The sequence below is a fragment of the Silene latifolia genome, chromosome 3, assembly GCF_048544455.1.
Source record: "Silene latifolia isolate original U9 population chromosome 3, ASM4854445v1, whole genome shotgun sequence".
Classification (NCBI taxonomy): Eukaryota; Viridiplantae; Streptophyta; class Magnoliopsida; order Caryophyllales; family Caryophyllaceae; genus Silene; species Silene latifolia.
The window spans coordinates 2,507,162-2,533,154 of record NC_133528.1 but is presented as its reverse complement, the minus strand read 5'-3'; the positions used below and the strand labels follow the sequence as shown (position 1 = coordinate 2,533,154).

Below are 25,993 nucleotides of genomic sequence, written 5' to 3'. Positions count from 1 at the left end.
CATAGAAACTTCCTAGGGTTAGATAAAGGGAACACGCAAAAATTTGAGTACCAACGGAAGACATTTGGAGTGCCGGTATGCCATAAACCAACATTCGTCGAACCTCGAATAATCGTGAAAAATGTATTAATGCTCGTTATTTGAGGCTTAAATCGAATAGGTTAATTCCTAAAATGAGCTCGGACGCGTAATTGATAAACCGGGAGAAAAAGAAACCAGTACGATCTCCCGAACGGCTCAAATTGAAGTGTATAATACACGGTTTTTCGGGATTTCAGAGTCCCGGAACAAAATTCTCCGGAAATCACATAGAAAGTTCCTCGGGTCAGATAAAGTGGCCACGAGAAATTTGAGTACCAACGGAAGACATTTGTGGATGTCGGTATGCCATAAACCAGCATTCGTCGAACCTCGGATAATCATGAAAAATGTATTAATACTCGTTATTTGAGGTTGAAATCGAATGGGTTAATCCCTGAAATTAGCTCGGACGCGTGATTGAAAAACCAGGAGAAAACGAAACTGGGTCCGGTACGATCTTCCAAACGACCCAAATTGAAGTGTATAATACACAGTTTTTCGGGATTCCAGGGTCCCGGAACAAAATTCTCCGGAAATCATATAGAAAATTCCTCGGGTCAGATAAAGGGGCCACGTAAAATTTGAGTACCAACGGAAGACATTTGGGGTGCCGGTATGCCATAAACCAGCATTCGTCGAACCTCGGATAATCGTGAAAAATGTATTAATGCTCGTTATTTGAGGCGAAATCGAATAGGTTCAATCCTGAAATGAGCTCGGACGCGTGATTGAAAACCAGGCGAAAAATAAACTGGGTCCGGTACGACCTCCCGAACGGCTCAAATTGAAGTGTATAATACACGGTTTTTCGGGATTCCATGGTCCCGGAACAAAATTCCCTGGAAATCACATAGAAACTTCCTCGCCAGATAAAGTGGCCACGCAAAATTTGAGTACCAACGGAAGACATTTGGGGGTTCCGGTATACAATAAACCAACATTCATCGAACCTGGATATTCGTGAAAAATGTATTAATGCTCGTTATTTGAGGCTGAAATCGAATGGGTTAATTCCTGAAATGAGCTCAGACGACCGGGAGAAAACGAAACTGGGTCCGGTACGATCTCCCGAACGGCTCAAATTGAAGAGTATAATACACGGTTTTTCGGGATTCTAGGGTCCCGGAACAAAATTCTCCGGAAATCACATAGAAAGTTCCAGGAGTCGGATAAAACGGTCACGCGAAATTTGAATACAAACGGAGGACATTTGTGGGGGCCGGTATGCCATAAACCAGCATTCGTCGAACCTCGGATAATCATGAAAAATGTATTAATGCTCAATATTTGAGGCTGAAATCGAATAGGTTAATTCCTGAAATGAGCTCGGACACGTAATTGAAAAACCGGGAGAAAACGAAACTGGGTCCGGTACGATCTCCCGAACGGCTCAAATTGAAGTGTATGATACACGATTTTTCGGGATTCCAGGGTCCCGGAACAAAATTCTCCGGAAATCACATAGAAGGTATCTTATTGATTGCTACTGGATTCTAGGGTATTCTTAAGATGTGTAGATGTGTGCTTTAGGGTTTGATATTAATGTTTTACGACCTCTTGAAATGGTGGTGGATGGGAGGTATTTATAGGAGTGGAAATGTAGGGTTTGTAAATGACTTGTGGAAGGGGTAAGGGCTCGGTTTTGGCTGCTAAAATGAAGACATTTTGGAGGGTTTGGGAGGCTCTAGATCCTAGGTACGTGTGGTTAAAAAATCGTGAAAAAAAAATATGTGGTCCGGTACGTAGGGATGTCAGTGGGGCGGGTTTTGGCGGGTCTTGGGGCAGGTGTGGGTTTCAAAAGTGTCATTCGTCGCGTGCGGGTATCACGTGATACCCACCCCGCCCTACCCACCCCGCCCCACATGTCCCCGCTCCGTTTGTACCCGCTTTACTCATAAACCTAGACAAATTTGTACTACATAAAAATAATATTTATAAATTAGATAAAAAGTCTTAACCATTTTTCGTGGTTTGAAAAAATTGTTACCCAACAACCTAACCCTCCCAAAAAAGAAACCCAAATCCTCAAACTATTTCGTGGTTTGAAAAATTTGTGTACTAGTTAATTGAATGTTAGATCATTTTGCGGAAACTTATTTATATACTATATCTGTGTACTAGTTAATTGAATGTACTATATTTTTAAAAATTGTTTTGTGAGGAGATAAGTAATTTACGGGTCAACGGGTCCCCGCGGGGCGGTGGTGGGTTTGAAAAGTTCAACCCGCTGAGGGTCGTTGGGGGGGCGTGGGTACGCATTATAGTTCGCGGATGCGGGTGTGGGTTACCCCTCATCCGCACCGACCCCGCCCCATTGACATCTCTACAGGCGGTACGACCTCCCGAACGACTCAAATTGAAGTGTATAATACACGGTTTTCGAGATTCCAGATTCCCGAATTTTTTCTTTCCGGAAATCGCACAGAAGGATCCTCGGATCAGGTAAAGCGGCTACACAAAATTTGAGGAGCAAGGGAGGACATTTGGGGTGCCGGTATGCGATTAACCATCATTCTTCGAACGTTGGATAATCATGAAAAATTGATTGATACTCGTTATTTGGACCTGAAATTGAATTCGGTAACTCCAGACATGACCTCGGACACGTGGGTGAAAAGCCGGTAGAAAAAGAAACATGGTCGAGTACGACCACCTGAACGACTCAAATTGTAGTGTATAATACACGGTTTTCGGGATTTCAGAGTCCCAGAACAAAATTCTCCGGAAATCACACAGAAGGTACCTTAGATCAGATAAAGCGGCCACACCAAATTTGAGGAGCAACGGAGGACATTTGGGAGTAGCGGTATGCGATAAACCAACATTCGTCGAACCTCGGATAATCGTGAAAAAATGATTAATACTCGTTATTTGGACCTGAAATCGAATAACGTAACTCCAGAAATGACCTCGGACACGTGGTAAAAAATCGTGAAAAAAAACCGTGGTCCGGTACGACCTCCCGAACGGCTCAAATTGAAGTGTATAATACTCGGTTTTCGGAATTCCATAGTCCTTGAACAAAATTTCCGGAAATCACACAGAATGATCCTTATATCAGGTAAAGCGACTACGCAAAATTTGAGGAGCAAAGGAGGACATTTGGGGTGCCGGTATGCGATTAACCATCATTTTTCGAACCTTGGATAATCATGAAAAATGGTTTAATACTGGTTATTTGGATCTGAAATTGAATTGGGTAACTCCATAAATGACCTCGGACAGCTGGGTGAAAAACCGGGAGAAAATGAAAAGGGGTCCATTACGACCCCCTGAACGGCTCAAATTGAAGAGTATAATACACGGTTTTCGGGATTTCGGAGTCCTAGAACAAAATTCTCCAGAAATCACACAGGAGGTAACTTAGGTCAGATAAAGCGGCCACACAAAATTTGAGGACAAACGGAGGACATTTGGGGGTATCGGTATGCGATAAACCAGTATTCGTCGAACCTCGGATAATCGTAAAAAATTGATTAATACTCGTTATTTGGACCTAAAATCGAATTCGGTAACTCCAAACATGACCTCAGACAAGTGGGTGAAAAACCGGTAGAAAAAGAAACGTGATCCAGTACGACCACCAGAACGATTTAAATTGAAGTGTATATACACGGTTTTCGGGATTTCAGAGTTCCGAAACAAAATTCTCCGGAACACACAGAAGGTACCTTAGATCAGATAAAGCGGCCACACAAAATTTGAGGATCAACGGAGGACATTTGGGGTGCCGGTATGCGATAAACGAGCATTCGTTGAAACTCGGATAATCGTGAAAAATGGATTAATACTCGTTATTTGGACCTGAAATCGAATAAGGTAACTCCGGAAATGACCTCGGACCCGTGGTTAAAAAATTGTGGAAAAAAGAAACGTGGTCCGGTACGACCTCCCGAACGGCTCAAATTGAAGTGTATAATACACAGTTTTCGGGATTCTAGTGTCCCGGAACAAAATTTTCCGGAAATCACACAGAAGGATCCTCAGATCAGGTAAAGCAGATACACAAAATTTGAGGAGCAAAGGAGGACATTTGGGGTGCCGGTATACGATGGTTCGAGTATCCATTATACCTTTTTCCAAATCCATATCCTCAGATCAGGTATGGGTTTGGAGCGGATATGGATGTGGAAAAAATTATAATGGATCGGGTATGAATTTTAAAGTTGTGGATATCGATCAAGTTTGAATATGGATTGGGGTTCAAATAAGCAAGTGGATCGGGTTTGGATCTAGCAAAACCCGATCCAACCCGATCCTTTGCCATCCTAACCGCAATGCCTCAAGTATTTATAATATTGGCTTACAGTAACCGAGTTGACATAAGGTTTGAAATATAGAAACAAAAGACCTTAAGCCTATTTTTCGAATAGTGCCTGTGATAGACGAACTAAGTGTCATTCTTGTTTTAAAAGAGATCTGAATATCTAATACTTCATTTAAACGCATAATGACCCTATTCATCCAATCTCTCAAATATTCAAACGATCGCCAAAATCGCTAATTTTGAAGTTATTATCCACGATTTTATGGTAGACTAGGCTACGAGATAAAATTTCTCAATTTCACATTGCAATCATTCTATGATTCGACAGACTCCATTGGATCTTTAAGACTACTTTTCGGAATCGTTTCTGTAAAAGACAAAACTAATGTTATATTCACTGTTATTTTTAACAAAACAAATCAAGAAATGACGGGCTTCTAACAGAAATATTAAATATTGTCTCCATCTGTATATACTCAGTAACCAAGACCTGTATTCGACATGGAATAACCGTGCTTCCGCCATAGCACCACTCAGTGGGTTCCTCAATTAATGATAACCCTAGAACTGAAAGTAACAATTGCAATTAACTTACAGCATGAAAAATGCCAATACCGATTGTCCTACATCACAAAATTTGGCTACCTATGTTGGCTTTAAGATACAAATTCGAGAGTATGGTTAGAGCCTGCGAGACAACATCCGCCAATGTGCGCAATCAATCACCGAAGGATGTTCTAAACCACGGTTGCTTAATTATGTACAGATCCTACGCATCTATACCAATAAACACTTCATTAAACCACAACTTCTTCGCCCTTGGTCTCCACAGTGTTGTCCTCATCACTCTCGGTTTCTGCTGCAGCAATCAATTGTGCTGACTGGATTTTCCCAAGATGATCCAGACGCATCAAAATGACTCCCCTAGACAAGGACCGCGGCAATTTTTTCATAATTCTTAAGATGTACGAGACAATTAAATGCAGAGATAAGAGAGAACGAAAGACATTTTTTCTTTTTTCTCTAGCAGTCGAGAGTCGAGACTAGAGAGATTAAGACCCGATCAAATCCTTCTATAAGCATCACATAAGCTAAGAATGCTTCAAAAATGCATATGTATGTATATCACGCCAAGATATTGTGAAATTATATTCATGAAACTGCTGAATTAAATCTTCTCAACACTTTTTGATTCATCAGAATTCGGCTAAAAAAGATAATTTGGTACTGTCTAACAAAGACATGACCCTTTGTGGAGCTTCCACTAGGGTTGCATTTTTCTTATCGTCTACAATTGTAGGACATGTGCACTTCAAGAAAAATTTCATGTTTTCACCCAGAATTAAGTCTTGATGTTGTGTGGGAAAGAGTGTCGACATGTGACACAACCATAACCAAGTGTCGAAGTAAGAGAGGGATGATGTGTAACCTTGTCTAATAGTATATTTAATCAAAACCGAAAGGTGAAAACAACATATAGGAAAGTGATAATGTCGTGTTTACCTAGCAAAACGGGATTGTATGGAGATATCTTTAACCTTTATCCTGTTGATGGTCCCACTGTGACTGACCAGAATGATATGTTCATCACTTTCCCCATCTTCTGTTAACGCGGATAGACAGAGCATTAATAGAATATAAACAGTAAATTCAGAGAAAGAGGGAGAATATTGTTCCTTGTAACATTACCTGACTGTGAAAATCCAACCACAAACACAGCCGCTAGGCGATCTTCTTCTGCAAACTAAAATAGCAAAGGAAATCATTACATGGGGAATAAAAAAAGAAAAAAAAGAAACAAGGCAACCCTTGGCAAAGTCAAAAATAATCATGAGTTCCAACATACCTTGTAGCCGATCAGACCAACTCTGTTCAAGGGTGATAATCGGAACCTGCTGAGAGGCACACGCTTCCCATGACCACTCTCAGATATAAAGAGTAGCCATGGACCTCTCGTTCCCTTCTTCCTGCATGACAATAAAATGCTGAATGCTCAGTGATTGAAAACAATATTTGACTGGTTAGAACGTCGTCAAATTTAAAAGGACACAGTTCCATCAAGTTGTATTTTCGTGTCCAATAGAGCTAAAGACTTGTTAAAGCCAAATGGCTCAATAAAATAGCTGCACTTCTTTTTCTTGTGAAATTGTAGTCATCGATAAGCTAATGACACAATTTTCATTTTGGGTCATTAGATAACAGTCTCTTTGTGTTGCTAACGCAAGGATAAGACTGCGTATATCCGACTCCCCTTAGCCTGCGATTTGCGGGAGCCATTGACGCACAGGGGTAGCGTACTCTTAATGCCAGTAAGTCAGGGAATAAACAGGCCAGAATGAAATATGCATGAGGGACATTAACATTAATAAATCTTCCAGAATTAATGTTAATTATCAAGAAATCAGGGAGGTTAATTGTTCACATATTTCCCTATGATACACGTGCAGAGAGAGTGTATAAGCAGCATTCTTCAAAGTTCAAACAAACTAAGTATGCATTACTCCAGGATTATAATTCCTTACATTTCTACCAGTTTGTAAATAAAAAATAAAAAATAAAGCACCCTTGTATCCAAATATAATTCAAGAATCTTACCAAATTCCATGATCATCTACATCGTTATCCAGATCTCTCCTGACAGATGCAGGTATGATATCCATGCTTGCCATGTTGTCCCCACCTTTAAGTCTCATCGCTATTGCACCTCTTGTTACTCTTCCAACAGACCGGACCTGGAATATTTATAAAGCATGAAAGAAAATAGATAGATATCGTGTTAGCTACATTGTTGTATATGGATTAGAGAAGAAAGATTATTCATTAAACAATAAAGATAATCCAATGGTTTTTAAGTCAAAAAACATCATGCACCAATATTTCACATATTAGCAGCCTTTTGCAGTGCTACAAACAGAATCAACGACATTTGTGTTCCCTTCTTAAGCTTGAGGTACGCTGAAATATATGACATATTCATGTTCACATAATCATTGTGCATTGTGCATAGGCACAAAAGAAATAAACAGAGAAAATAGCACTTGAGCGTGAGAATTTAGTGACTGGTCATTCCATCAGCGGATTTCTATACCAAATTTAATGCAGTAAATTGAAATTTCTAGTTTGAAAATGTCAGGGCTTAGCTTTAGAACCAGCAAGGCTGATTTGACAACATTCAAAGGTGCCACCAAGTCTACAATCACTTGTTACAACAAGTCCATTGGCCATTGAGTAAACCACAACTTAGCCAATGGCAAAAATATATTACAAGTGTCACGAAAAATGATGCAACAAGGCTAAATTACTGATGTAACACTTACAGTATCACAGGAACTAAGAATGACCATCCCATTTTGAGAAGCCATAGCAATAAGATCATCATTGCTGCAACATCTCACCCATTTTAACTCATCTCCAGAAACCTGTCAAATACAATACCCACTAGCATATCACTACAAGCCACACAGTGAACAGAAAATAAGTCTACAACGAAAAAAACTAACCAACTGTATAGCTATTATCCCTGTCGATCTGATTGATGAGAAGAAGCTCAATGATACTTTCTTAATATATCCATTGGCAGTAAGCATTACTAAAAATCGGTCTTCAACAAATTCACTAACAGGAATGATGGATGTTATTCTTTCACCATCAGATAAGGACAAGATCTGGCATTTACAAAGATATTGAATGAGATCATAAATCCTTTTAACAAAGCAGAGACCAGAAATGTTTTAATAAAACAAAAGATGCGTCAAGTACTTGAATCAGAGGCGTCCCAGCTGCAGCTCGAGTACATTCTGGAATTTTATATGCACGTGCTGAATATACTATTCCCTTGTCACTGCAAAAAATGTTTTGCATGTCATGTCATGTTTGCAAACAGCTAACTAAAAAAATGCAAAAAAAAAAAAAAAAAAAAAAAAAAAAAAAATAGGAAGATTAGATTCACAAATTTGAGTAGTTCATGAAGAAAATCATTTAGAAGCGAAGAGCATTGGATGTGCCTAGGTGCAAAGTGACGAGAGGCACTTGCCAAAAATGCCAAGATCGGCACTTGCCAAAAATGCCAAGATCAGGTGAGGTGTGCCTGTACCTTTAGGCAGCCTAACGAGGAAAATTACTATGCAATATCCATATTTTACTTTTAGTCATGTTATTATAACCTTCCCTTTGTCCAAGCATCCCATAGATTAACTTATTTACATGATAGCCCTTCTTAAAACCCAAGAACGATATTTCGCACAATTTGTTTTTAGAAAAATACATGTTCGCAAAAACAGTGATTTATGCACACAAGGCTCTTGTGACTAATTGCCATGTTCCTCTGTCACGTCAATGTATCTTGCCCAATTTAAAACTGTGGTCTCAGCATTACCTCTGCCATCGTCCAAGTTCACCTTCACTGCTTGTGCTCTGCGCTACTACGACTATCCTTTCTTTCCCCACAAAATTTTAGTGAAAACATAACCATCACCATTACTCATGTATGTCTCTCCCTCTCCCACCACAGTCTCAATACTGAGTATTTGCAATGTGAATTGTGTTACAGTGGATCTGACGGAGTTCTGCTGTTCAATGTTGCAGTTGGTGAAACATAGACCGGGATGACAGCTTGCACAACGTATATAGTGTTTTTAGCACTGGACGATGGTGGTTGACACATGGAGTTATGGGCCATCTATGGAAGCGGCAATCTTAGGCACAGCTAGATTGTGTGGTCATTATCGAGTACCAGTAATGCCAGATGTGTACGCGTTGGTGGCATGGTTGTGCAAGTGTGATTGTGGTGCACTGACCTCATGGAGGTGGCGTGGTTTTGCAAGCGTGGTCGTGGTGCGCTGGCCTCATAGGCAAAACAAGTGGAAGGTCTGTCAGAACATGCCAACACAAAGACACGCATGATTTAGAATCTTAGGGGTCGTTTGGTTCAAAGCATTGGAATGGATTAGAATGGAGTGTGATACCATACATGTATGGAGTAGAACCTCATACTTGGTCATTGTTGTTTGATTCGATTTTGAAATGGATAGAATAAAGTAATGGAGTGGTATGGAGAAAGAAACGTGGCGGTATAGATGGGTATGGGATTCTAGGGGATTACTCCAACCAAACACTATAGTGGGTTGAATCCATTCCAGTCCATTCCAAAAGCTCCAACCTGACACCCCCTTAGTTTTCGAAACTGCATCGGGGCAATGAATTCCCTTGACTAGAAAGTGCAAGGTGCAAGGCAAGGTGTGTGACTTATAGTCACGTAAAGGAAACATCTCCTTGTGCATATAAACTTGAAGTTGAAAGATATGTATATACAATGAAGTGAAATGATCAATAAACAAATAAGAAATACCTGAAGTAAAGTACATGATCATGGGCACGGCAAACAATGAAGTCAGACATCATGTCATCAACCCTCATTTTACCAACAGATTTGCCTATTGTACCACGCCGTTGAGCATGGAATGTATTGGGGCTCATTCTCTTAACATAACCTTTTTCACTGATCGCCTGTAATTTTCAGAGTATCATGTTTCTGAAACAGCACTGAACACTTCACAGAAAAAAAAAAAAAAAAAATAAAAGGTAAAGAAAAAAAACATGATGGATAACTACCAAAATCAGTTCTTCATTGGGAATCACGTCAATGTCCTCAACTTGGCCGGTTTCACTTTCCTCTAACATGGAGCGCCTAGGAGTAGAAAACTTGTTCTTCAGCTCAATTGCTTCATGTTCAATCAGCTAAAACACACAATAAGGACAAGTCAGCAACTTTGTTGCGCGCCTAATCGCCTAGCCCACACCCATATAACAAATTGGTACAAGAGAAAGTATCAGCATAGTTACATTTACCAAATACAAGGTTCACAGCGAGATCAGGATTTTAGGTTCTACGGATCACAGCAAAGGTCACAATTCTTGCCAAAAGCTACAAAAGCTAAATATTCCCAAACTGACGGGGAAAGAACTTTCACACTTAACAGAGCCACTTATCAACTTATAAAACAGGGTACTAACAAGATTTCTGGTTCCCTTGTTATGTTTCCTCTCTAGTCATCACCTTTTTTCAACTACAGTGTGATAGATGTCAGAGGAAATTTTCTCCATGATGAGCAACTTGTAGAGAAAGATGAGCGAAACTCCACAGCACACAGTTTAAGCAATACCTATACAGATTGCTCAAATGTCACAGGACTTGCTTACAAAAACTACTACTCAACTACAACTTACACTCATTGATAATCCACTCTCTCCCTAATAGCCCTCTTGTGAGCCTACATAGCAATTAAAATAATCATATCTATGATACCATTGAAAATATGTTGTCATTATACGTGTCCTGTGATAAAAAGTAAAGGGTATTGCTCATTCAAGAACGGATTTTACTCAATCATGGACTATATTTCCAATTGTACCCTTGTCATTTTTAACCCCAAAATTCCATTAACCCCTTTTCCCTCTCAATCTGAAGAAAATAAAATTGAAAGCCGCCACTTTCTTCCACCACTCCACCATCGAACCTCCGTCCCTGCCACCCCTATCCCACCATGTCTCCCGTCCCTGGCCGTTGCCTCCCAAACTAGACTTTACCTCTCAATTCCCCATGAGAATTCCACTATCAACGACCACCAAATGCAATAAACACCGACAATAACGACCATCCCCGTCACCAACGCTCACTGACGACCCCGCCCCTTTGCCGACAGCCTGCCGTTTCTGATTTGAATTTTTTTTTTCTGAAATCATGAATCTTTTCGCAATTTCTACTTGGAGTAACGATTAAATTGTACCCCATATGACTTTTAATGTTAATTCTGAAAATTTATGTTCATTTTTTATTATAAATTGCTAGAAGCTTCTAGATGCAATAGAGAATTATTCATGGCAGAGTGTATGATGGACAATAATTAAACCGAAACATTGAAGTTCGCCATTTTTTTTGTTTATTCATCACTGTTGTCAAGCATGTATGGTGTTCGACGGGGCCTGGTGTAGATCGCCAAGGTTTCATCAGTATGACGTAGGTGGTCGGTGACGGGGTGGGGTGGGCCAGAATGGAAGACGGTCTTCCTCTTAGACAGAGATGGAAAAAAACGGTATTGTATAGCAAGGGCATTGTATGGAACAATTATGAAAATAAGTCCATGATTGAGTAAAATTGGTACATGAAAGAGCAACTACGAAAGTAAAAACCTAATAACCCTCTTGTAAGCTTACTCCTTAAGTTCAACCAAATTCAAGATTATTCTACCAAAGGAATAAGTTTATTCATTGTACCTGAAGAATATTTTTCTTGCTTGACAAAAGTTCTTCCAGCCTCGAGATTTGATCCACGAGCAATTTGTCCTCATTGAGAAACTTGTTCCTCTGATATAGTCAAGGGGATAATCTCTTAGCGTTACAGAGACCCAATGCACAAAGTATTGCATTAAAATCATAGGCCACAATTTATAGCAAACCTCAAGCATAGTGAGCTTCCTCAAATTTATATCCAATATAGCTTCAGCTTGTTTCTGGGACAAACTATACTCTGCAATAAACAATAAAACCATTTACCAATTTACACGTTTTCAGAAAGACATCGACAATCACTTGAGACTGGACCTGTCCAGAGCTTACTGAGGTCAAGGTCTACTACACCAAAGAGACCCTATCCTTCTCTTAATCCTGCGGCCTCATCTGGTGTTCTTTCACCATTAGTTTCTCATGCAGCTCAAAAGAAATTTACAATTCAGAGTGTACAACACGGTTGAGGTAATGAATAATTCCCCTAATGATCCACAGGTCAAAGATTAACAAATCTTACGCCTATATCCTTTTTCCTAGGCAAACTTATACTTCCTATTTCCTAACTTTTTTTTTCACTAATAGTTGCTCCTAAATTTGCAAGGCCACTAAAAAAGACAAACAGCATATAGAATTTCAGGATAAAATGTATGGTTCAACTGGGCATTTAACTAATGAAGTTTCAAAAGGTATGTCATTCACAGTTTCACACATTGCTTATCCAAAGATAAGCATATGAGTGCAATAAGCACCCTCCTAAGAGTCCTAACACATAGACCCAACTCCTAAAACATAGCCCCAACCCTAAGCAAGCTACGGCCAAGCACGTTAAAAACACCGCCATAGATGAACCTCGGATCTTACTTTCCATTAGGTCAGCTGACGCCATTGCATTGCTAGATGCTTTCCTGATCACTTGTATTACGTCATCCAGATTAGCAAGCCCCGCAATGATCCCCTGGTATAAGCATAGGAAGAAACAAATTAGAAAGAAATTACAATAAAAACACAAAAATCATAGGAAGTATCCTAACACAACTCAACCTCAACTATATGCCTCCTATCCTTTGCATGTGAAAGCTTATATCGAGTCCGCCTTTCAATCACTGAGCACCTGAAGTCAAGAAATGCCTGCAAGACCAGAGTAAACAAAAGCATTATATCACACAGAGCAACAGCTAACAAACAGTATATGACTATGCTGTTATGCATCTAAAAGAAAACATCTCCTGACCAGCACCCATGATAAACCTTTGATCTTGTTTGTTGACATGGACAAAGTAATTTTTTCCAGAGTTGAGGGGCATAGCTCCATAATGTGAAAAACATACCAATTTGATGTAAATAAACTTGTACAAAATATTTGTGTTGCTTTTGAGAGTTAAGAAGTAGCGGACAATAATGGGTATGGAACTCGGATTAGTTAATTTGAGTTTATGTTTTTGAGAATGAATTATAACTAAATAGAAGAAAACTACACTCTTACAAAAAGAAGAATTATGCTAACTGCATATACGCCTATACGGTATCCGTTATATGCTCTAGACACTAAAATATTGTGAAATCACTCACGACTTCCTTAGCATACAAATCATCTATTTAACATTTCATTCTCACGGATGGTTCCGCACCCTTGCTTCTTGGAACTATTTCTTCCTCTGATCCTCTCCACTTAACCGCTTAGGACCCAAGTCCCGAGAATAGTCACTGGAAACCTAAAACCATAATCTGACTCCTTCAATTTGAATGACGTTAAAATATCAGGTAGATCCAAAGATATAATCCAAAATCCAGTTGAAAACACCCATCGCCAGAGCATAACAATTCTCCTTTTTAACCCATAGTTAACTCTAAGCTTTTATATGAACAATCCAAACCCCATGAAAGACCAGCACTACTATGGTTAAAGTAAAGATTCGAGTTTAGAATCTGGCAGCATCAACCTCCTGTTGTGGCTCCCTTTATGCCAAGAGAAAAGATACAACCACATCCATCATAGATCACCCCTTGAGTCATTTGATAGCAAAAAATTAAAGAACTCTTTTCAACTTCCCAATTTAAGTTCTTTTACATGGCCAAGAATCCTACGGGTAAAATCAGATATCGCGCCATACGCCCATACCCACTTAGTTGGAGAAGGTGTGGGACTGTGGGTAGTGTTTTAGCGGGCGATAGAGCGACTGCAGGTGTCAAATATTGCACCCGCTAACAGCAAATATTGCAAATCCTCAGACCCAGAAAAGCAGATTTTACCAGAAGTATCTCTTTCAAGCCCATCAGTTTTGGTTGCCCGTTAAGGATCCTGTGGATATGACACACACAAAAATTGAACCTCAGGAAGAAAGAATTCTCTATTGAAACAGCATCCCCAATAGAAACAGAATGGAGTAAAACAAAATAACTCTTGGAGAACAGGAATAAAAACAGAACTCACCCGACCATGTTGCAGCTAAAGCTTGACTGAAGAGCAGTGTAACGGTAAAGATTATTTAAGACAATTGCTGGTTCTGCTCCACGTTTTAACTGGAATTATGAAATAAGCCAATACAAATTCAGTACTAAGCGAGCAACCAAGAAATCCATTTTGCTAATGCACGGAATGGAACAAACCCACCTCTATCACTACGCGCATGCCAGAACGATCACTTTCATCTCGGATATCACTGATTCCTTCTAAAATCTGCAGAAATTTGGGAAAGGAAATAATAATGTACAAAATTAGAGATGAAAGCTCAAATTACTATATTTCACTCATTGCAACATACAACTTCATGCAGTCCATCAGATACAGCTTGTTTTAAAACCCGACAATTTTATACCAAGGGTTCAAAAAGAATATTTAGAGTTTCATCAAGATTGAATTTCAATGTTAATTAGCCAAAAACGTTAAACATAACACTGAATCAAGTACATTGCATGCATCTTATCATGCTATCATCGCAGAAACGGCTTTAACCACCATCCTGTAATACACTTGAGTGTTTTATATGCTCAAACTGCTGAAGCTACAGTTCACAAACAGATCTAACTGAACTGTTGATTGATAATCATTAAAAAAAAAAAAAAAAGCAGAAAGGTGCATCGCCAATTTGACAATACCTACAAAACATGATCTGCCTAATAGTGAAAAAATACTCAGAAAATCAGCATTTCCCATTACCAACGTCGAAAGCACTGGCTAGCAACTGTAGGAAATTAACAGCCCCAAATATTGTTTGAAAGACAGTTTTTTTTCCAAATTTCCAATCAGCTAGCTAATATGCAGTCACATGTTGCAATGGAAACCAGTACCTTATTTTCAACTAGACCAGCTATCTTCTCAACCAGAGATGCTTTGTTTGTCTGGTACGGAATCTGTTCAATTCACAAAGAGGCAAAACATCCACTTCATTGACAATGATGTGAAATATTGTTAATAAAGATAAGGAAACAAAGCAACAAACTAGAATGGACACCTCATTTATGATTATTGCAGCGCGCTTACTCTTGGAATCAACAGATTCGATTTCAGTTTTTCCTCTCATGACAACACGTCCTCGCCCAGTCCGGTATGCCTCAAGGATTCTACACAAGTTTACTCACATTATAAACCAGACAGTGTTTGTTTGTTTATTTATATCCTTAATACACATTGCCTTAGCTAGGTATCATCTAAAGAATGAGTCAACTAACAAATATCAAAAACAGCTAGCAACTATATGCGGTAACTGAATAGAAAACTAAGTTTCTACCCCCTTCCCCCCCCCAACACACACACACACACACACACACAGCTTCCCAACCATTTCTCCAGCTCAAGAGAAAATATAAAACAGAAAGAGATAAAGGAACTAGCAGAATTATCTGAAACACAGACCACCAGGTCACAGGCTCACAGGTCGTTTTCTTTTAGTGCAGAAAAAAAATCTGACACATACTTTGTCGGCTTGGGTGATAATGCCTATCATCAAATAGCTGAAAACATTTTCAAAGATATCATTTACAGCATTAACCAGCCGGCACGATAAAAGAAAAAAAAATTGATGTTTATTACTTTGCTTTCTGCCCAAACACCCTTTGTATCCTTCACTTTGCTTTTCTTTCCATTATGTAGTTTATGTAAATAATAGCAAAATGATGAAGCCTAATAAAGTTTTTCTCAGACCAATGTATTTATCAACACACTGAAATTGTATAGCATGGTCCGGCAACCATAAAGTAAATAATGTCTGTTTTTGCCTAATGCACCTGCAAATGTGCAACGTACGAAAGACACACACCCTTACATTCATTTACTATTACAGAATTAAAGAAAAATCCTCTTGAATCACGTTAGCAGTATTGAAAAGAATGTAGAGAGGCGTTAAGTCAACAGTAATGGAATCAGATTTTTTAACTAAACTTGGTGTATAGCTTATATAACAGACATTCAGGAACCGAGGCGGAACAAGTCAAGGTTTCTGCTGAGCAACTAAGAATGCACACTCATTAGCCATTTTTCTTATCATCAACATATTATGAAGCAAAGACAACAGTAAGCCTACCCAAGATTACCCATGAGCACACCTCCGGTAGGGAAGTCAGGAGCCGGCATGACTTCCATCAATTCCTGGAGCTAATACATATGGAACACAAAAAGTTAATGCTCCGTCAGAAGAATAAAACATATTTTGTTACTCTATTTCCCATGCATTAGCCATTAAGTACAAATCTTATATCACCACAGTACTGACAACTGGTATTCTCTACAGTCATATTAACTACTAACATGTGACTAATAAATCAAGCAAGAAACATTTAATAGATCTCCTAAATAACTGACCATTTTTATGTAGTACTCGTGTCTATAACATAAAGGTTGTCCTATCATTTTACCTTTTTTCCTAGTTTCATCTACTGTTAAGAGAAAGAATAGACAACGTATTATACAACAACAAAAGAAGCATTAGAGAAGAAGATGTCCTCCAAGCTGTAAGAAACATGCAGTTATAATTCAGCAACCTCTGCCCACAGTGAGGCTAGAAAATGACTTACCCACAAACATTTTCGCAAAGAAAGACAAATCACGGAAAAGTATTTACTCAAGCCAATCACAACAACAACAACAAAAAAAAAACATGTTCATTTTTATAACCGCTTGCCTCCTTTGATTCTACCCGAACATGAAAATCTAATACGAAGAATATCCACCACAGAACCAGAACAAAACAATTGAAAAACCCTAAAATTTGATTCTTACAATTGAGAGGTTCATGAAATTGATACCATTCAGATGCACTAACCATACGAAGTGATCAATCATTTTTGGGACAGACAAAAATGAAAATGAGTTTTGTGACAGATGGACTGGATAAACACTGTTTTAAAAACTGATGGTACAAAAGAACTGTTAAACAGGGAAGATGATAAAACAATGAAGGAATGACACAGACACATATACTAAAGAGAACGCTACAATGGATAGCTAAAATGCAAGACAGGGCAACAAATAGATACTAGACAAGCATACAATTCGCATGATAGAATGGGGCATGCACTGTATGGAAGCCTTGGAAGGCCCAAAAGTAAACATAAGTTATAATCCTTTTTTAGATGAAAAAAGTGGAATTTGCTAGTATGTCACACAGACTAAAGAGTAGAACTTACTGTAGCTTCTGGATTATGAATTAACACAGAAAGTGCATTAACCACCTCTCCTAGGTTATGCGGAGGGATATTTGTTGCCATACCCACCTGAAATATCAATTCAGTAGCATTAGCTCAAAAACTGGAACATCAGGGCCAGCCACATAAACCGGATAGAAAATATTGACAATAATCACATTACAGTATAGAAGGAAAACAGTACCGCAATCCCAGAGGAACCATTTAAAATTAGGAGTGGTAGACGAGAAGGAAACACTGATGGTTCTTTCTGTGAGTTATCAAAATTAGGAGTAAAATCTACCTGCATTAGAAGTTAGAGAATCATGAGAACAGTGATCTAGTACTTTAACGTTTATAACAAATGGTTTCTACAGAAAATGAACTGACTGTATCTAGTTCCAGATCAGCCAACAACATTTCTTCAGTTAGTGCCTGCATATTATCAGGAGGGAAAATGTCAGTTAAACATAAAACATCAATTCACAGTACCGTTATTACTGTTATTAACAGAGAAGTACGCTCGAAAGAACGAGCAACTGCGCCTCATAATTGATAAAACATACAAACTTTGCCGCTTGAGTTCTAGTTCATATGAATCAAGTGGTTATATGTTACAACATTACCGATGAGCATTTCTATAAAAAAAAAAATCTTACACAGAACACCACCTGTATTTCGGTCAAAGACGTCAACTGACCCAGCGATTGGACAGCTAAAAATAAAAGTGTTGTATCTCGTTTGCAACTTGTACCAAACAAATTACATAATAATAAACAGAGTAGCAGCTAGAGACACACAAATGCCAAAAAAACGGTGGAAAGAAAATTCCCACACATGTAAGTTATTCAATACTCTAATGAAAAGAATATATAGGCAAAAGAAAAAGGAGTTTACCTCTAGTCTGCATTCAGTATATCGCATAGCAGCAGCAGGGTCAGCATCAATTGAACCAAAGTTTCCATGCCCATGGATAAGTCGGGTCCTCAGAGAGAAATCCTGGAAGTAAGCATGTGAGTTCTTCAAACTAACAATTGTTGGGCACAACATTATGACGACAATCCAAAGCAGCTATAGGACTGCTTTATTTCAAGAGTCCTGAAATAGGATTAAGCTAGAAATAAAATTTAAAAAAAAAATGAAAAAAATAGAGCAAGTCCATTAGTCATGGTCCCATGGGTATACTAAGATACAGGATGAAACGTACAGCCAAAATCAAGAGCATAGAAATGTTAAAATAACTTTCACAAAGCGATTTTCAACGAGTAAACATATTGTATCATACAAAGAACCTTAGTTAAACTTATGGGTGTCATATACAAAAGCTGAGTATTTGAATAGAGGAAACATCACATGAAACAGTACATCAAAGCCTCATAATTACACTTCACATTACCTGAGCCATTCTCACAAGTGCCTCATAGACCGCAGAATCTCCATGTGGATGAAACTTACCCAACACCTGCATTGTACTTAGAAGTTAAGTTATACTTCTACATGGAAATTATGCAAATCATGATGAGAGTCGTGTTTCGATGCTTAACCTCTCCAACCACTCTTGCACATTTTTTGAATGGTTTCTTTGATGAAAGGCCTAACTCATGCATTGCAAATCTGTGCCAACAACATCCATAAGAGTTAATGGAAAAAATAAGAAGGTTGAACTGAGAGGAAACACGTTGAATTTGAGACAATAAGGGGACAAAAAAGTTTCCTCACAAACATTGGTAGCAACGTGAACAAAAAAACGATGATTGCCTGCACTGATTTTACCACAAATACAACAACAACATTACCCCAGTGCCTCAATGGCTCCCGCAAATTGCGGGGTAAGGGGGGGTCGGATGTACGCAGCCTTACCCTTGTGTTAGAAACACAAAGAGGCTGTTTCCGAATGACCCAAGATGAAAATTGCGTCGAGAACTGCATCGAAGGATTGCTACTTCACAAGAGAAAGAAGGGCAGCCACTTTAGTAAGCTATTTTACCACAAATGCTGCATAAAAATATATCGACTCCAAATTTTATTTACCAACGAACCTAACTCTATGGATTACGAATTCATTGCTCATCTCAATTAACAGTACACGAGAGTTATACCAGACATCTGGCAGCCAGAGTAAAATTGTTACAGCAGAGATGTATTATTACAGTAGAATAAAAGTTTCGACTTCATAATTGTCAAATCTCTTGCTACAGTAGTTGGTGATATTCACGCCAATGTTCTCTTTCTTAAACGCTATAGAAAGTTCTAATTTGAACATCTAATGTCAACAAGTCTCCCTTTCCTAATGCTAACACTAAAATTCATTTCCCGAACGGTAGATGTGTAACTCCATTGATCCCAAATTAGACAGTTTGGACGGTGTTATCCTCAAAACCAACACATTGCACAAAACTACTTCAGAGCCTCGCAGGCTGTTCAATTCACATGCATTCTATATAGCTAATAATTAGCTATTAACCAAGACAACAAACACACATTTACAGCTATAAAAGCACAACTTAAAAGTTATCGCTTTAAATGAAGCACTCTATGCAATAAAAGCTAAATTGCACATCCAATTAGACAATCCATAGGTTGTTCACCCTCGCAAAATCAATGCAATGTACTCCCTGCGCCTCAGCCAGTTGTTATTTATTTCCTTTCCAGGTTTAGTCAATTGTTATCTATTTCCATTATGAAACTTGCTGGTTGTAAATTGACACAAATACCCCCAATTTCTACAATATTGTTCATCTCAATTTACAGTACACAAGAGTTATGCCAGACATCTGGCAGCTAGAGTAAAATTGTTACAGCAGAGATGTATTATTACAGTAGAATAAAAGTTTCTACATCAAAATTGTTAAATCTCTTGCGACCATAGTTGGTGATATTCAAGCCAATGTTCTCTTTCTTAAAGCCATAGAAAGTTCTAATTTGAACATCTAATGTCAACAAGTCTCCCTTTCAACCATCCCCGCTAACCTGTCGTCATTTTCCTAATGCTAGCACTAAAATTCTCCCCCGAATGGTAGATGTGTAACTCCATTGATCCCAAATTAGACAGTTTGGACGGTGTTATCCTCGAAACCCAACACATTGCACAAAACTACTTCAGAGCCTCGCAGGCTGTCCAATTCACATGCATTCTATGAAGATATTAACCTAGACAACAAACACACATTTACAGCTATAAAAGCACAACTCAAAAGTTATCGCTTTAAATGAAGCACTCTATGCAATAAAAGCTAAATTGCACATCCAATTAGACAATCCATAGGTTGTTCACCCTCGCAAAATCAATGCAATGTACTCCCTCCATCTCCGTCAGTAGTTACTTATTTCCTTTCCAGGTTTAGTCAATTGTTATCTATTTCCATTATCGGAAACTTGCTGATTGTAAATTGACACAAATACCCCCAATTTCTACAATATTGTGGCTGTCTTTATGTCCAAGTTGAAGATTTTGTATAGTCCAAAACCACCCTTTTACTTTCGCCCTTGTTCTTTGTACCAAAATCAAGATCATTATTAATCGGGACGAAGGGAGTACCACGGTAACTAATCCATTGAACACATGCATTCTATGAAAATACTAACCTAAACCACAAACAAACATTTACAGCTAAAAAAAACACAAATTAAAGGCAATCACTCTAATTTTAACAAACAACACAATCAAAACTACTTCCTCCTCCGTTCCAATGAATTATATACATTTCCCAAAATCGAAAACATTATTAATTGGGACGGAGGGAGTAGCACGGCAACTAATCAATTGAACACATGCATTCTATGAAAATACTAACCTAACCCACAAACAAACATTTACAGCTAAAAAAAGCACAAATTAAAGGCAAGCACCCCAATTTTAACAAACAACACAATCAAAACTACTTCCTCCATGCTCAATTCTCCGTTCCAATGAATTATACTCCCTCCGTCCCGGTCAATTGTTGTCCTTTGGTTTTGGCACAAAGAAAGAGGAGGGGGGCAATTATAAGATGACAAGTGGATCAAATTGATTGAGAATGATCAAATTGCTCATCAAATGCAATCCTAAAATAGAAAGGATAACAATTGACTGAGAAGGAGTATACATTATCCAAAATCGATGAAGTTTATTAAGAAAGAGGCTCACAAAATACGACGATGAACAGGCTTCAAACCGTCACGAACATCAGGAAGAGCACGACCAAGCAAAACAGACATAGCATAAGACATATAAGCTTCAGTAGCTTCCTTATGTAACTCAACCGGCACAATCCTCTCATCCTCCACAACACCAGCACTTCCATTATCATTCAAAGCATTAACAACAACCGAAGCGGTATCGTCTTTTCGAATCGCTTTAATCGATCGACCGCGACGCGACGGAGGCGTCACGGCGGAGAAGGAGGAGAAACGGAAGGCAGCAACTGCAGCAGGACGGAAGAGCGCGGAGGTGGCGGTGGTGCGAGAGAGGGAGAGGCGGAGGAGACGAGCGCCGGCGGTGGTGAACGCCATGGGAAAGGGAGAAGGAGGTGAGAGAAGGGAGGAAATGGGGGTGGTGTTCATTCCATAAGTGAGGATTTAGGGAGTGTGTGATGAATCGGTTAAACCCTAATTTTTTTTATTTTTGGGTGAGGTTAAACCCTAATTTTGTGTATGCGCGCCAAGGTTTATCATTTTATTATGTCCTTTTTTTTTCTGGAAAATTCACGCGGTGAGGCGGTGTCTTTAAGTTTTGACATTTTGGCTGAAATGCTTGGTACCAAAAAAAAAAAACATTTTGGCTGAAATGCCCAATTTTTTTATCTTGGAAATTTTAAGATGTCATAACTCGTGTTTACGAGCTCGAAAAGTGACAATATTTTTTTAAAATTGGTTATCTTTCCGAGAAACTATGACTTGAAAAAAAAAATTGTCGAGTTTGGAATTCGTGACCAAAAGATATGGTCACTCAAAGTTTGTTTGGTCAAAAAAACATTGACACGCAAAAACACCTAGCCACGGGATCCAATACGACAATTTTTTTTCCCAAATCGTAGGTCTCGGAAAGATAATCGATTTAAAAAAATTATTACTTTCTAAATTCGTAAACACGAGTTATGGCCTTTAAAGTTTTCCGGAGTAAAAAGTTGGGTATTTCGGGCAAAATATCATACCTCAACGGTACCGCGTGCATTTTCCATTTTTTTTATAGGGAAGTTGAGAGAGCCGCTGATTGTTAGTTAATATCATGTCGAGTATAGTTGACTTGTCGGTTTAAAAGTGCAAGTTTTGGTTTTTATGATTTGGTCATCTCTGATCGGCTTAGTGTTTGTTCAGTGTGTGAAATGTGAATCAAGGATTTGCATTTTATTGGTATGTTAGGGCGAATCTTTGTTCCGGTGAGCGCATGATTTCTAAGCAGTGTACTTGAGGAATCGTGCCTGAAAATCTAACATGTATGTTTCGGGTTATACATCAAACTTTGCTTCGAATAAAAAATGATGCCAATTTTGAGGGAAGTTGATTTTACTCTTGGCTTCCGTTGTTTGTAGCACAACCGTGATGCATCAGGCGCTATCTTTGATCCAAGATTTTTTTCGCTTGAAAACTCGCTCAAGCTCTATATATGCCACATTAACAAGATAGCTAACCCCTGATCCGGAGTATGTGAGGCAACCACATGTTCTAGTTTGAAATATGTTGGGGTTTATATTCAACCTTTATGAACCCACAACTCGTAGTTCTAGGCAGTAGAATAGCTGGCGTCCTTAAATTAAAGGTGTGTGAGCATGATCTCATTAACATATGGTGCCTGGAGGGTATAGGTGACAAGGGAATGCATAATACGTCCTAGATTGGCTCTTAAGAAAAACTGGATCTCTTTAATAAGAAATAAGGATTACAACCTTCACATAGTGTCCATAAAACACTGCTTCCAGTATCCATCTCTGCATAATATGTTTTGTAATCAGGGGAACTTGAGAATGTATCGATTCCACTCGCACTAGGATAATATTTTGCCAAGTTTGGAGATGAAGAGAGAGTCAAATAATCGTATTCCGTTGATTAGAAAGAATTGATATTGTTTTTTTTCTTGCTCACGAGTCATTACGCTTGCTTTTTTCTCCACATGGCTAAATAAGTCTTTATCTTTGTAAGTAAAAAATCACAAGTCAATCAAATTATAACACCACCATCAGCTTTAAGGGGAAATGGATTCCATATCTGATTGTAGTTACGATTGGGTGAGTGCTACAAGCTCTTTTGTAAAGTTACCAAGGTTATTTTAAAAAGTTAAAAACTTTGAGCTCGCTTTATAAATGAACTAAATTTAAAACTAACTCCGTAATTTTGTGAAGGAGTTTAATAAGTTAGTGAAGGAAATCAGTAACTTTACAAATGAGATCAACAATAAATAATCTGGGCGACATACAATGGGTTTTAGGCTCCAAAAATTGCAACTTTAAGGTGATAAATGATAAATGGATATAATATTTTCACAAGGTACATTCTATATTTCGGAAAACCGAAAATTATGTAACTCCAGAAGAACAAAGAAAATAAATTTAACTGTTTGATATGTCTCGACAAGGCAAATAGATCAGGTTGTATTTGTGTCAGCTTTAATGGGTCATCACACTCTCAATTCAAGCTAGGCCCAATAAAATAAACATGTCATTTCTCTCATCCTTAACCCAATGCATTTATAATTCCATAGCCCGACCTAATCTGCTTAATCCATTTATTTTTAATGAGTTCATTTTTAACCCACTTGATCCGTCTCTAACCCGTTAAACTCATTAACCCACCAAGTTTTATAACCCATTCACTAAAAAGTGATACTAATTTTTAAGCGGGTTGGTCGAATAAAGAACCGCAACACAAGTCACTCACAACTTACAAAAGTCATCATCTACTGGACTTCTTGTTATTCCATAAACTCCGCTTCGGAGAGAGAATATCAGAACGAGGCGGATAGATAAGGCAAGCTTTTTGTTAATCTCGATCTTATCTATCCTACTTAGCCTTTTTAAATTTAAGACGAATACCTCAGTTAAACAACAATTCGTGATCTTCACAACTCTCCAAAGTCCAAACTTTTTCCATGAGTTCATTATTCGATAACCTCGATCTTACGTCAAATTCACATTAAACCGTCATTCGATAACCTCGATCTTACGTCAAATTCACATTAAACCGTCACGGTAACCGACTTCTCAAATCATCCTTTTTAAAGAAATCATGGTCAATAATATGTAGTATGGTACAATGGTACCCACCCCAAGGCCCAAACCCTCTTAACACATGTATATTTGATAAACCCTCTTAGCACATGTACCACTCCCAACCCTTTGACCATGAACCGTCTCACAGTATATGACCGTCTTATTCTATAATCTGTGTTTTCCATTAGGTCATATTCGACAACCTCAATCTTACGCCCACATTAAACCGTCACTGTAACCGACTCGTAAAACCTTCCTTTTTTTAAATTAAAAACATCCTCCGATTAAAAAGCGTCGTCTTTCTGTTCTTGGTGGGTCTGTTTGTAAAATTAGTTCTGTTAGTTGTGCTCATGCTAGTTTGGGGGTCTCTACCGGCCCTAGGTTTGTAATGTAACAGGTTTGTAAGTTTGACTTTTATCTCGTTTATAATAGTACACCTTTGTCTAAAAAAAAAAAAAAAAAAAAAAATTAAAAACATAAAAAACTACCTAAATATCATAAGCAAGTATGGTACCCACACCCAACCCTCAACACATGGTATAATTTGGCATACAGCTCATGAGTCATGACTACCCTAAAATATTTGGTACCATTCCAATTGAGATAAGACTTAATAGCATACAACACAAAGGGACCCTCCTACCATAATTGAAAAATGTCTTTATCGTTAGTTAGAAAGACAACATATCCTCCCTCCCTTCAATTATCTCTTATGCCTTAAATATGGACACATCAATTTCTCTTCCAATTAGGAAGGTGTTAGGAAGGTATGGAAGAAGAGAACATGAACAAATTAAGTCCCATCTTTTGCCTAACTTTTTGACTTGACTCATTCATACAAGAAATCTAACAAGTTAGGTTTTTAGGGGAGTGATTAGTAATTTCACTTAAAAAAAAACAAAAAAACCCGACTCTCTGTTTCTGGTCATTTCTTTACGTTTGCTTTTGGGATGAAGAACATGGAAATGATAGATGTATGCTTTAAAGAATACAAAAAGTGAAAAAGCAGCACGAATATATAAACGTAAGGAAATGACTGAGATACCCTAAATTTGGAAATGTAAAAAGTTGATCGGAATAGATGGCGATCTGATCATTTCATTACGTTTGCTTTTGGGACGAAAACCAGGAAAATGACGCGAGTATTGTTTAAAAAAATGCAAAAAGTGAGAAATAAAGAAAGCAAATAAATTCCATACTTAAAAACGAAAACGTAAGGAAATGACTTGGACATTATGTTTACTTTTGGGACGAAGACCAGAAAAATAACAGGAGTATACTTTAAAAATACAAAAAGTGAAAAAAAAAACAGCACGAAAATGAAAAAAGAGAACAAATTACATACTCAGAAACAAAAACGTAAGGTAGTGATTGAGACATCCAAATAAAGAAAACGTAAAGAATTAATCGGGACAGATCGTGGATAAGGGAGATGTACAATTATATTAGACACTAAAATGACTAGTATAACCAAAATTACCAAACCAAGCAATAAGGGGTGTCCATATTGATAATTGAATACCCAAATAAGCTACTAGACAAAAGCCTTGGAGAAGCA

At 38.2% G+C, this 25,993-nt stretch overlaps 1 protein-coding gene across 1 annotated transcript; it reads right to left on the bottom strand.

The window, feature by feature from the left end:
• Nucleotides 1–4,916: 4,916 nt before the first annotated feature.
• On the bottom strand, nt 4,917–21,936 carry LOC141646712 (DNA gyrase subunit A, chloroplastic/mitochondrial). Its single transcript, XM_074454620.1, has 27 exons — nt 21,378–21,936; nt 18,796–18,865; nt 18,648–18,713; nt 18,149–18,250; nt 17,642–17,686; nt 17,457–17,555; nt 17,255–17,341; nt 16,153–16,223; nt 15,085–15,193; nt 14,921–14,983; nt 14,244–14,309; nt 14,064–14,152; nt 13,883–13,931; nt 12,674–12,760; nt 12,494–12,587; nt 11,803–11,873; nt 11,621–11,710; nt 9,959–10,084; nt 9,696–9,853; nt 8,108–8,189; nt 7,849–8,013; nt 7,666–7,767; nt 6,944–7,080; nt 6,195–6,315; nt 6,038–6,092; nt 5,852–5,951; nt 4,917–5,272 (listed from the first exon to the last, which is right to left on the bottom strand). Exons 1-27 carry the CDS (start codon nt 21,791–21,793, stop codon nt 5,146–5,148), a joined length of 2,847 nt encoding a protein of 948 aa, XP_074310721.1. The 5' UTR covers nt 21,794–21,936; the 3' UTR covers nt 4,917–5,145.
• Between the last annotated feature and the right edge of the window lie 4,057 nt (nt 21,937–25,993).

Bases quoted from the DNA above. Each gene is read 5' to 3' on its own strand.
- LOC141646712 (XM_074454620.1), bottom strand. From the start codon at position 21,793: ATGAACACCACCCCCATTTCCTCCCTTCTCTCACCTCCTTCTCCCTTT. The intron at 13,932-14,063 runs GTGAGTTCTGTT...TCATATCCACAG, and splicing joins TTTAGCTGCAACATGGTCGG to GATCCTTAACGGGCAACCAA. The intron at 11,874-12,493 runs GTAAGATCCGAG...TGTTTATTGCAG, and splicing joins GTCAGCTGACCTAATGGAAA to AGTATAGTTTGTCCCAGAAA.